This window comes from Ambystoma mexicanum, chromosome 12 (genome assembly GCF_040938575.1).
Source record: "Ambystoma mexicanum isolate Mex_15411 chromosome 12, UKY_AmexF1_1, whole genome shotgun sequence".
Lineage (NCBI taxonomy): Eukaryota > Metazoa > Chordata > Amphibia > Caudata > Ambystomatidae > Ambystoma > Ambystoma mexicanum.
This window is the reverse complement of record NC_090936.1, coordinates 562,595,957-562,609,096: the sequence shown is the minus strand read 5'-3', so window position 1 is coordinate 562,609,096 and position 13,140 is coordinate 562,595,957. Positions and strand designations below refer to the sequence as shown.

Genomic DNA, 13,140 nt, shown 5'->3' with positions numbered 1-13,140 from the left:
TGCACGAGACCAAAAGCATCCCCAGACATGTTTCAGCCTTGTTGGGCGTCATCAGTTAAATGTTAAATGTTAAATGTTAAAGGTATTTGTACCGCGCACCGTCACCAACGGAATTGGTCCCCAGGCGCTCTGGCGGATCTGTAAACGATAAGGTGGGATGGGTTAGTAAGGTGAAGAGGGAGTAGGATAGTGAGAGGAGTGGTGTTCTGTTGGCAGCTTCAGCTCGGTATACACCAGATACTGAGCTTTGGTGCAGGTATTGGATCGGTGTCAGTCCGCGTGTGCTGTTGCTCCGGCATACGTGTTGTTGCAGTGTTGTGAAGTGCATGCGGCTTGTGGTGCGAGAGATGGTTGTGTGAGTTTTGAGTGAGATAAGTATGCAGAGTTTGAGGTTATATTGGTTAGTGGGTTACCTGACCTTTAGCATGCTAATATTCACAGTTTTCTCCAAGTGCGGCACTTGTTGGCCTTTCACAGTCCTATCTAGAAGCGCGCAGGCCAATGTTCACAGTTCTATCTAGGTGTGGGCATGCTAACATTCACAATCTTATCTAGGAGAGGCGCCGGCTGGTGTTCACAGTTCTAAGTGTGGCACATGCTAACATTCGAGTTTCCTCTAGGCGCGGGCATGCTATCCTTCAATCAAAAACCTATCTAGATGCGACGCAGGCTAATGTTCCCATTCTATCCAAGCGTGGACATGCCGACATTCACAATTCTATCCAAGTGTGGACATGCTAGTATTCACGATTCTATCCAGACGCGACGCAGTCTAATGTTCACAGTTCCATCTAGATGCGACACAGGCTAATGTTCACAATTCTATCTAAGGGTGGACATGCTAGTATTTAGGATTCTATCTGAGTGTGGATATGCTAATATTTACAATTCTATCTAAGTGTGGACGTGCAAATATTCACGATTCTATCTAAGTGTGGACATGCCAATATTCACAATTCCATCTAGATGCGGCGCAGGCTAATGTTCACAATTCTATCTAAGTGTGGACATGCTAATATTTACAATTCTATCCAAGTGTGGACATGCTAATATTTCCAATTCTATCTAGATGCGACGCAGGCTAATGTTCACAATTCTATCTAAGTGTGTACATGGTAATATTTACAATTCTATCTAAGTGTGGACATCAGTGAGGAGTAGCTTGGGTCTCCAGGCCCAGCAGGCAAGGGACCCACGTCTGGGCATACCCTTCCCACTCGGGGTGACAATAGCAAAACAAAAGAGTTGATGGCTGGAAGGTTTAGAATACATCTTGACCTCTGGCATTGCTCTGGGCAACCCTCCAGACCATCGTTCTTCGCCTGCCAAGCCATTACAAAAGGGGAAAAAAACATATGCAAATCAGGCTTGGTCCCACCCCCAAAGGGGTAGTCCAGCCCGAACTGCTAGGTCACATCCCTTTTGCACGAGACCACAAGCATCCCCAGACATGTTTCAGCCTTGTTGGGTGTCATCAGTGAGGAGTAGCTTGGGTCTCTAGGCCCAGCAGGCAAGGGACCCACATCTGGGCATACCCTTCCCACTCGGGGTGACAATAGCAAAACAAAAGAGTTGATGGCTGGAAGCTTTAGAATAAATCTTGACCTCTGGCATTGCTCTGGGCAACCCTCCAGACCATCGTTCTTCTCCTGCCAAGCCATTACAAAAGGGGAAAAACCATATGCAAATCAGGCTTGGTCCCACCCTCAAAGGGGTAGTCCAGCCCGAACTGCTAGGTCTCATCCCTTTTGCACGAGACCGTCATCAGTGAGGAGTAGGTTGGGTCTCTAGGCCCAGCAGGCAAGGGACCCACATCTGGGCATACCCTTCCCACTCGGGTGACAATAGCAAAACAAAAGAGTTGATGGCTGGAAGGTTTAGAATAAGCAGCCTTTCTAAGTAGTGCTGGTAACTTAGCGTGTGCTTTATAGACTACCCAGAGGGCAAAAGGGGAGCTGAGAGCCTCTGGCCATTTAATGCTTCCTGTCTGTAAAGAACATGTGCTGCATGTCCACAACGCCAATAGAAAAGATGTGACCACCCTGTGCAGCCACCCACGAGAGAGACTGCCTGGGGACCGTTCTGACAGAGTCTCTGGACGGATCCTGTCTGACTGGGACCTGACAAATCACTCATGGACAAGACACTCAGCCAGGGAACGAGAAATGGGCACTCAGCCTTGGTATGACATGTTTCCGGGCCTGCCTGTAAGTAAGAGGCATTTAGAATCCCAGCCAATCCCTTATGTGTGAACCCTTACGGCCACTTCACCCACATCTCGAAAGGAGACCCTCATGCAGCTGAGTCTGATTCTTTGCTGATTAAATCCAGTCTGCCTAAACCTTCCACAGAGGACCAAATGCAGCTCAGTCGCCCCCTGGCAATCCAAGTCATTCCACCCCTAGCCTCCCACGGCATCCAGTATCTGGCTATGTATTCCTTCTGGTATGCGGGCTTATCTCCCACATAGATTCTAAATATTCACACTGCGCTCCCCCTTCACATTGTCCCGGGTGTCTGATGAAGAGTGTACCCAGAAGATGCCATCATTTAAAGAGCCCCAATGCAACTGAAGGCAATACAGAACTAATGTAAACACTGGGAACCCTGATTCTTTTACATGTTTGATGGAGGCTTGTACTTGTACTAGAAAATAACTAGTGAGAAGTGAATAAACAGAATAAACTTATATGTTTTCTAACCATTGAGTAGTTTACTTTAAGCGGCATGGTGCCCACTGATTTTACTGGGTATTCAGAAGTATTGTACAGAGTTGCTTGCTTAAACAGGGGCTCCTGTGTGGCCCTTCATTGACCTGTAGAACAAGTGGAGGGTTCCATGTCATAAAATCGCAGCAAAAATGGCTGTGATTTCAAAATATCGCGGCAAAAATGCAGTGGGTTTTGCGCCACAATCATGTAAAGGATGCGGGGGACACCCCTGCAACCCCCAAACCAATTATACCATTTAAGGGGATGGGGGACACCCCCGCAACCCTTGCTCCCCTTAAATGGTATAATGGGGTACACCTTTACTGGTTCAAACCACAGCATTTTTGCCACGATTTATTTTACCAGCGACATTTTTGCTGCGATTTTATTACCTGATAGCAAGTGGAGGCACTGAAGTGCTTAGAAGACCATATGAAGCACTTGATTTAAGATCGACAACTGGCTGGTGTTCAGGATTATACCAGGATTTTTAAAGATATCTCAGGTGGGTATGACCCATAACCCTTCTCCTGCTCCTAACATGCGGTTCACCCCTGAATACTGTAACACAACGATACATGCTGCATAATAGAAGACTGCGGGTCAAAGTTGACAGCAGACTGAAATGCCCTTTGAGAACTGCAATTGTATATGTTGGGGAACTGAGACTCCAGAAGGTCACCCTAAACTGTGAGTTCATCCAATATTGTCACACAGCCTTATAGAAAAAATAAATAATGTGACGACCCAACGAGAAGTACACAGCAAAAATCCTTACCCTACCTTGTGACAGTTTCCTAATGAAGACACAAACAGACTTACATTTCGGAGACTGTCATTTCTATTGTCATTGAGTCTGTCGCACCATTTCCAGACTCCACACACATCCATTTCTTTCCACAGGGAATCCATGACCACGTTCAATTCATTTCTACCACTATCAGACCTCAGCATTATCAAAATCACAGCGCGGTTGAGGGCTTCATCTCCCCGAAAAAGCCTTGCCAGCTTCCTCAAAGATGACGGTCTTTGGGCCTTGGCATCGTCACCATATGAAATGCCCCCCTGAAAACTGGACCTGTACCAACAGCTCTAAACATCGCCACTGTCATCCTGTTCCTAAAAGAAGTGAATGCATATCCTGATGTGCTTGCAAACTATCAATGTATTGCCAACCTACCCGTCAAAGAATAGATTCTGGAAAGAGCGGCCCTTCCCCAAATTCAAAAAGATATTGCTCTCCTACACAACTGTTAGTTTGGTGTTTGACCTACAAGACACACTGAACCAATACTTTTGGACATCAGAGAGAATCTCTTCTCATGCTTCAACAACCACCATCCTGGCTCGCTCATTGACCAGCCTGGCCCGCTCATTGACCAGCCTGGCCCGCTCATTGACCAGCCTGGCCCGCTCATTGACCAGCCTGGACCGCTCATTCTTTTCAGACTACGCTGCCGTGCATCAGACGTTTCTCCTCCACTCCCTAAACTCAGACTTTGAAAAATTCAGGGTTGCCCTGTCCTGTTTTGAATCCTTTCGGAGAGACTGGCCTTATTCTCTTCATAATAGGTCACTTTTTCCGATACAGGAACGCTGACGTGTGGGGTGCCTCTGGAGTCAGCTATCCCCATTTGACTTTTGAATGCCTGAAATCAAGCACTTGAGACGTCCATCCTGGAAACCTCTTTCTTCTGTCATAGTGCTGTACAGCTGACATCTAAATCTGAGTCCACCTGGGCCCAGGCAACAATGATCGCTGTTTGCAATCTGCAGCCCAAGAAACCCAGAGTGGATGGCCACAAACAGCCCCGGCCTAAACGAAAACAATCCTAAAAACTCTATCTGTTTAGAATCCCCTTTAAGAGCTGGAGAGGGGCACCACCCAACCAGGATGCAAGGAAACATGGGCTGTATATGTAGGTATAAACCTGAATTATAGTTCTTCCTCCTAGGCCACTCCCCAAGCTGCCATGCTTTTTTTGCTGCAGTGCCCAGGGCCGGTTTTCTTCCCTCCCCCCAAATATCCAAGCCTTTAACCCCCAAACCTCAACCCTGTGTCACTTACAGGTCTTATTCCGGCTTGACACTTTTCTGCATCCCTGCTGCTTGCCTTTGCCCCAGGGAGTTAGTAAAGGCAAATGTCCCTTTACTATTTCCCATTCTGCCATTTTGTTTTGTAGCTTTAGTTCTTGAAATGGGAAATGACCACACGTCAGTCATGCAAAGCCGGGCTCCCATAACAACAATTAAAACAAACTGTTAACACCCCAGCAGCCCAAAGTGCTTATAGCGTTAATGACTGTAGGAAAGGTGATGTGCTGAAGAATTTGTGCAGCATATTCTGTGTTTAGTGTGGTACATGGGTTACTAGCATTTAGTATGCCAAACATTCTGACTTCCGCAACTGCTTAACAAGCAGCACAAAGAAAACGTTCTGAAGCTGCGAGAAGCATGTGCAGTTCAATTCCACATATAAACAAACAGCAATAAAACACAAACATGCCTAAATTTTATTAATACATGTTTCATGTTCATTAAATTAACATTAAAAGTTACTTATGTGTACTTATTTTAATTCTCACAACACTCTTGTTTTTAGATGCACAATTCCATATGCTAACAGTCCTACAGAACCGAAGAGGGGCCATTATGGCTTACTTCCCGGACTTATAGGCCTCAGTTTCACCTCAGGCAATAACTTGGGGTGTGTCATAATGCCACTATAATAACCCTTCCCTTTGTCCATAGGGCTTAATTAAAAAATATCAGGCCTCATTGTGTGCAAATAAAATGGTGGTAAAATGGAAGTAACAGAATTACTTCCACTCTACCACTATTTTCCTACACTGTCGAAATCAGAGCTTGGAGGGTTTACCTCCCACTCATAGCGTGAGGTATATCCTCCACTTCACATTAAGAATTGGCAGATTTACCTCAGCGGACTTACCACTCATGGTAAATCTACAAAAATCCCCTGTGGAGATTTACAGACTCTTAAAATTGGTAACTAACACCGCCTTATGCAGACAAGTACATACACAGGCTTGCAGCGGTATATCTTTCATCACAGAGTCTAATCTGCCAGCCAACGCGTTCTTTCCGTTCTCTTGACCAACATCTGCTGGCGGCACCTAGTCCTAGATCGGTTTCTCGGGGTGACAGACGATTCTCTTCCAGGGGACCTCGGCTCTGGAATGATCTTCCTGTGGAACTCCGTCAAATAGACTCTTACAGTCGTTTTAGAAAAAGTTTTATAACGGTCTTGTGGAGCTAAGTTGGCTGTTGTCGGTGTTTTTTTTTTATAACAGCTGCGCCCGGACGCACGTTCCCTGCTTCTTCCCAGAGATATGGCTTTATAAATAATTAAATCAAATCAAATCAAATAACCTGCAGGTAAATCCGTCGAACACAGTGTCAGCAACTGTATATGAGGTTGGCGGTAATTCTGTGGAAAATTGCCAGAATTACCACGACACTAGTATAACAAGGCCCTTTATGTTCAAGGTTCGTTATTGGTGATGAATGGAAGGACTTGGAATGCCAACCAGCTGGCTCACATACTCAGAGAGTTCCCTGCCCACAGAGAGGGAGAGGAAAGGGCCAAGGATTCACAACTTACCGAGCTGCAGCTCTTGCACCACTTACCATAGAATCAGCCATGCGCATCTGTTTAACATAACTAAGCCACCTTTAATACCCCACTCCCTTTATATATTTTTGCTCCACCAAAAAGTCATTCATTTTTAATTTTTTTCTGAATAAAGATTGCCACATCTAAAATTAACCTTTTATGCTATATCTGATCCTCTCTTTTAAAAAATCGACTTGTACCAATTTCTGTCCGTTTTCAAAGAAATCATGTTTTGCATTTCTTAAATAAACATTTTCAGATTATTCAGTTTTTTCAAAATCTTTCCAACAGTCTTTAGTATATTTAGCAGAAAATGCAGGTTACTATGTGCACTTATAAAATACTTTCAACCACTTAAAAAAATATGTTTTAATGATGTCCAGAAAGATTTTCGCTACATGTTGTAACGGAAAATCCAGCGCCTCGTAGCATGCGACATATTAGCGCTATATACAACAATAAATCAAGAACAGAATTCCATACTCTCAGTCACAGCGTTAAATGGCACAGGCATCCATGATTAGGTCGGTGGGTTGGCATTTACCTGTGTACAAGACATTGCACCTCCAAATGAAATGGCCCCTGGGCAGAATGAAGTTGAAGTGTCAAGGGATGTTTTTTCCATATCTCTGCCTCTTATCCTTGACTACAATCTCAGCACAATTGGCAGCGCTGGAAGTGAGTTTGGTGAGGGGTGGTATATGAAGTGGATTCCCAGAAGAGCCTGGCCCCATTTTAGGAGGGACAACACCAGTTGAACCCCAAAGGAATGTGTGGGCGTAAGGAGGATTGCAGGTAGCGAAGGCAAGGGCAGAGGACACAGCTGGGAACCTAGAACCTGAAGCTCACTCTCATTAGACCATGTGCTCAGGCCCACCGGGCTCTCTGCCCACACAACAGGGCAGTGAAGGTCATTAGGCCACACGGGTCCTTAGGGCCGGGGGCCCCAGTACAGTCCCTGCAGTGCACTTGCGGTCATGTTGTGTCCGGGGCTGCCTGAATTGTGTCTTTTTATGTCTATGATGCATGCAGCAGTGTCTCAAAGCACCCGGAAACAGTATGAATGCCACACTACACATTTCCTAAAGAATGTGAACACATTTTATTTCCTCCTGATGTACAGGATAGCAACTTGTTATGCCTTGTGTGGTTTGTCTCAAAATAAGGTACCAAGAACTGGGGATAGACGGGGGCGGGCAGGGGGGGGGGGGGTACTGGGGTTGGGGGTAGATGTAGGGGCAGGCATATTAGATGAAAGTCTGTATCTTTAAGGAGCGTGGTCGCCCTCCTCCTGGATGTGGGTCTCCTCACATGGAGGTTTGACCATCACTAATTGTCGCCTCTCCACCTCCTGGTATCCCCTACTCCTATATCTTCGTCGTCCATATATAGCCATGGCAATCAAAACAGCGAGTGCAGTGGTGACGCCCACTGTGATTCCTGCTGCCTCCCCGCCGGAGATCTGTCCACCATCCCCACGTACCATCCTCATTGTGTTGCTTGCATCTGCAGTGTTGGTCAGTTTCCACATCTTGGTGCCGTCATCCTTGACCCAGGAGCGCTCAGATTCAGTCAGGACTAGGACCGTTTTGGTGCTGCCCACGCTCATGACTGGTGGACTGGAGAATGGCGGTAGCCGGACCGATGGTAGGGACATTCCAGCGAACAGACCTGATTTAACGCAGTAGTTAACTTGACATGCATCGCTGATGAGTGCCAGATGTTGACTGAAACCTGGAGGACACTTTTTCGGGGGAGCGGTTTGGCTGACCTGACCCCAGGAACCTTTAAGAGAAGGGGGAAATTTGGATAAGGCTAAAGGGTTTCCTTCCTCACAACTGAAAAATCCCCCAAAGGGGGCAGAATACTGGTACCCCATCTCAAAGTCGCTGCTTACACAGACTTCCAGGTCTACGAGGAGTTTCAGGGGGAAAAAGCTGAAAGGGCAGGACTGAGTCGAGGTCAGAGGGTTGATGCTTTTGCTGTTATAAAGGCCCCCAAAAAGGTAACCAGAGTATTCTGGGACTTCCCCTTGGGCGACACACCAGTAAGCAGTGAACTGGGCAGTGGACACCCGGAAAACATCACCACAAACTTGATGGCAGTTATTGAACCAGTCACACTCACTGTGGCACTCAGAGTGAGTGAATCCATGTTCCTTGTTCTGTGAGATGAGTTTTACTGCAGCATAGCCCTGAGGACAGGAAAAATCCTCAGTGAGGGGATTCTTATGCCGTAGACCCTGGCATATAACACCAGTATCTCCCCCACTAATCCCACGGCACTCCTGGAAAGTCCCTCCAAAGGTATAGTTGGTCATCATGCCCTCGCATGAGGCATCATCGACATTGGCATGGAAGTTGAAGTTTGGTGAGGTGGCATCGGTGCAACCAGGGTAAGTGTTGACCTTGTAGTACCTACTGGATGCTGCTTCTACCGTCTGTACGAGCTTATGCACAGATGGCTCAGGGAGGTCTGGCAGTGTCTGGGTGTTGATGAAGTACGGTATGGGCAGGCCTGACCGATCAATGGCCACTAGCTGATTGGTAATGCCTTCCTGCCATGTCTTGAGGGTGATGCCAGGGTAAAATGGCACTCCTCCAATGCTCTCCACTCTGGAGCTGGTGCGGTTTTCCAGATAGCTGTTGGTGAAGGAGTTCCCAGAGCTGGTGTTGACACCAATTCCAAAGCTGATTATGCTATGGAAGGATATCCCGGCTGAGGCAGTAATGGACTTCCTCTGGGACCAGCTGTCTGACAAAAAGCTAGACCTTATATGATCCTCTTGAACTAGACAGGCACCTGCGTCCACACTGGTGAGAACATGAGTGCCGTAGTTCAGGATGAGCATCTCTGCCAGGAAATTGGCCGTGCGCGTCTGGTTGTTTTCCAGGTGGTTGGCAATTTCCACCAACTGGCTCTTGAAGTCTGTATCCAACTTGAAGTTTGGGATAGCCTTCACAGTGTAGCGAAGGTTTCTCAGCTGCACCCTGGTTGTGAAGGACTCATCTTTGACTTGATGGGTCTTCATGTTTTGAAATTCTGTAGAAAACCTGCCACTTATGAGAGATCCGATGGACATCTCAGCATTGATGGAGGATGAGGTGAAGCTCTTGTACTCCTTCCAGCTGGCTACAATCTCTGAATTCATCTCCAGGTTGGTCTGCTTCTGAGGGATCACAAAGACGGCATCAGGGATGAAGTAGGCGTTGTCCTCTGTGGTCTTGCAGGAGGAGTAGTCCACCTTCATCACCCTTCCCATATCTAGATTTCGCAGATTGTCCCAGCCTCCCCCAGGTAGAACCTCCAGGGTGGGGACCTTTAGAGCTTTCTTGCATTGCCAGAGACCTGATGGAAGATTGTCCTGGGCCGAAGCATAATGGCATTTTCTTTGTTTTTCCAAGGCCAAAAAAGTGCACAGCAGAAGAAAGTTAACTGTGAAGGAGCACATGTTGAAGCCAACCCTGACCGCTGAGAATATCGTGCAGGAGTGACTGTGGGTGTACAGAGTGCATAGACTTTACACCCTCCTCCCTTCAGTCCTGTTAATGATTTCATGAAGAGGAGGGGGCAATGGAAGAGGTTTCATGTGACACTGATAATGACCGAGAGATGAGTGCCACCTGGCAGCAGGGCACTGCCGCCCTCCTTCGCTGCAGTATGTGCTTGGATGCTATCTCTGTTTTATCAAGATAAACATAATTCTGTTGCTCTGAGCAAATGCAGTCTTGATTTTTGTATTACTTCCCATACCAAATATGCAGAGGAAATCAAAGGAACTGAGTTTGCGCTCCCTCACTCTACACCCACCTTCTTGATGTAAAGATGTTGTTTAATATGCGCATTGCGCAGGGATCTTCACATCTGACTCCCCTGTGAACCCGGACAAAGTCATAATGTGACCTTTCTGTGCTTTTGATATTGCACAGTGAGACAGTCTCACAGCCAGAGTTGGTTCTTGTTGCAGACAGCTGATATGCTTGTGAGAAAGGCCCACACAGAGTGTGTGAGAAGACCATACAGTTGTCGGTAACCACTGACATTACCTCAGGCAACAGCATTCAATGTATCAATCTTGAACTCGTCTTTGCCTTTGCAGGAGGAGACCAACCTTATGCATTTCACTCTCGGCTAGGCAGCAAGTAAGCCATCCTGACTTATCCTGCTATGCCTCTCCATAGCTTCCTGATGTAGGTTGTGTAGAAGTTGTCGAGACCTCCTGTGACATTGGTCATATAAAGTAAATGGGCCTCATTACGAGTCTACCGGTAAGCTGCTGGTGCTACCGGCGGGTTACCGGCAGACTTGCATTACCGTTATTGGCACCCGATATCCCGGTGTTACCGGGATATTCCGGGTGCCGGCAAGAGCAGTAAGCTCCCATTCCATGGAATCCTATAGGACGCCATAGGATGGGAACTCTGGTGCTTCAGTGATTACTCTGCCGGTTGGGACCTGAACTCCCAGCAGGTCAGGCCTGCCAGGAGGTCAATGCCCATACTGGCAGACTCGGAGAAACGCGGTCTGGAAAGAATGCCATAGCCGGTAGTGACTGCCATTTTACTGCAATATTTTCTGGACTGGTTTACTCCTAATGACCTCCAACTCTTTCCTTGGAGGACATGCTTGCCCCAATTTTGATTTCTTGCTGGACATTTTGGAGTAATTTGAGCGTAGAACAGTGCCTGAAATTCACATGTACTCACTTATCTGTCAGGTCTTTCATGACTCACCTGTGGTGGCAGCATGGCATGGAGGCTGCACCCAAACTAGTGCCTGTCGTGCCACTGTAACCAGATCCAGGAGCCAATGTGGCAAACAACGAGAGGGAGTAAGTCAAGGGTTGGGAGAGAAAAAACATAGCAAAGAAGGAGCTAATATGATTATTGCCATAAACAGCCAAGTACTCCCATAGTCCACACTATGCCCATGTACTTAGCTATTTACCTATAAAGGAAAATGTAAACTCCTTAGTTTTGGTTTTTGAACAATTCCTCCTTTCTCGCTATGGTTGTCACTAAATTGTAATTCATCGTTTAGTGGAGTTTGTTGCTTGTTTTCTACCGAGAACAGTTTTTCAAGAATGTCACCTACTTTTCAATAGTGACAAAAAGTAACTACCTCGTGCCTTTCATGATTGGCAGACTAACCCAAGAACCCACCAACCATCTGAATCCCAGCAAAGGTTTTAGTAAGGCTCCCGAAATGCTTCATACCAGTTGCTCCATGACGAATGATCACCCAGACTCTGCACCAAGTGCACCTTCATTCACTGATTACTTCCAGCAATCTGTCCGTCTGTAACATATGGCACTCCTAGATCAAACCCTTCCCCCCACTTTAGCTCCCAAGAATCACAGTCCAGGCCCTGTTATTCTCACACCTCGAATGAGGGAATGCCTTCCTCATTGGTGTGGCGGCCATGCACCCAGCCCATCTTAGGCAGAGAAGACAAAGTAGGGCCTGAGCCCTCCGGGGCCACCCAAAATCTGTGCACTGTGCGGCTATTTACGGATTTCACCCTGCACACTGAGCAGCAGGGGTCACTCTCTGGCTCCCGCTCTCCACGCGTGTCAGGAACCAGGAGGCTCTCCCTGCTTGCCGGTTCTTACCTGCGTTGAGCGCATTAGCTGGGAGCCCTATTGAGCAGCTGAAGAGGCGGCAGCGAGTCTGGATGGAAAAAAAGGTAAGGAAAAAAAGAGTTTTGTTTGTGTATGTTAATGTTAAAGGTATTTGTACCGCACACTGTTGCGACCAGAGTGGTCCCCAGCGCTCTGGCGTATCTGAAAAGGAGGGGGTGGGAAAAAGGGGGCAGTGTGGGGATTAGCAGGGTTTAGTGGGAACAGGAAAGTGAGGGTTGTGATGTCCTGTTGTCAGCTTTGGCTCGGTTTGCACGGTTCGCTGAGCTTAAGTGTGGTTTTTGGGTTAGTGCGAATTCCCATGTGCTGCTGAGCGGGGATATGTATTATTTGTCTGTTATTGGAGTGTGGTGAAGTATGATCAAATTGCTGTGCAGAGAAGTGGTTGTGTGAATTTCTGTATGATAAGTGTATGCGGAAAGTTGAGGTTTTAGAGTTGGGTTAGCAGGTTTTTCTTACCTCTTTATCTTAGCATTTCTGCGTTAAACATCTATGATTATCCTGTGTGTTTGCTATTGTAGTTTGTCCGCCTAGTTGTCAGGCATGTTGAGGAGTGGCAGTTTTCCTTTGTGTTACTCTAGTGGTATGTGTACCTGGCTGATGCAGACGTGTTTCCCGCCATGGGGTTGGCGATGTTTAGGTTAGAGGATTCTGGTCCCTCCTTGCCCATCTCGTGTGGGGTCCTTAACTACCTACATTTCCTCTGTGGACTAGCGTTATGTGGACATGGGTGGTCGGAGTATTCTCCCCTCGCCCTCCGGTTAGGGAAGATTAAGTTAGGGGTCATGGGTTCCTCCTTGGGATTCTTGTTTCCCACTGGGGCTATGCTTCCTAGTAGTTTCCTTCCGGTTCTGGATCAAAGAGACAGATTTTGAATAGTTTTCTGATGATCCCTTGTGTTGCGTATGTTTTTTGGTAGGTAATTCCAGGTTATAGCTGCCAGGTGAGAGAAAGATGATCCTCCAAATGTTCTTTTATTGTATGGTTTTGGGTCTAGGCGAATGTCATTGTCAAGTGGTCTTGTCGGATGGCAGATGTTTATTTTCTCCTTTAGGAACTCTGCTCTTTGGCCGTGGATTGCTCTGTGTTATGTACATTGTTTTGAACTTTATTATTTATTTGCTGTTTTATTGGTAGCCAGTGGAGCATTTCCAGC

General features: G+C 46.8%; 1 protein-coding gene across 1 annotated transcript; it reads right to left on the bottom strand.

Moving 5' to 3' along the window:
* Positions 1-7,612: 7,612 nt before the first annotated feature.
* On the bottom strand, positions 7,613-9,796 carry LOC138514607 (macrophage-expressed gene 1 protein-like). The gene has a single exon (XM_069630058.1). The coding sequence runs from the start codon at positions 9,794-9,796 to the stop codon at positions 7,613-7,615; it is 2,184 nt and encodes a 727-aa protein (XP_069486159.1).
* Positions 9,797-13,140: the final 3,344 nt, after the last annotated feature.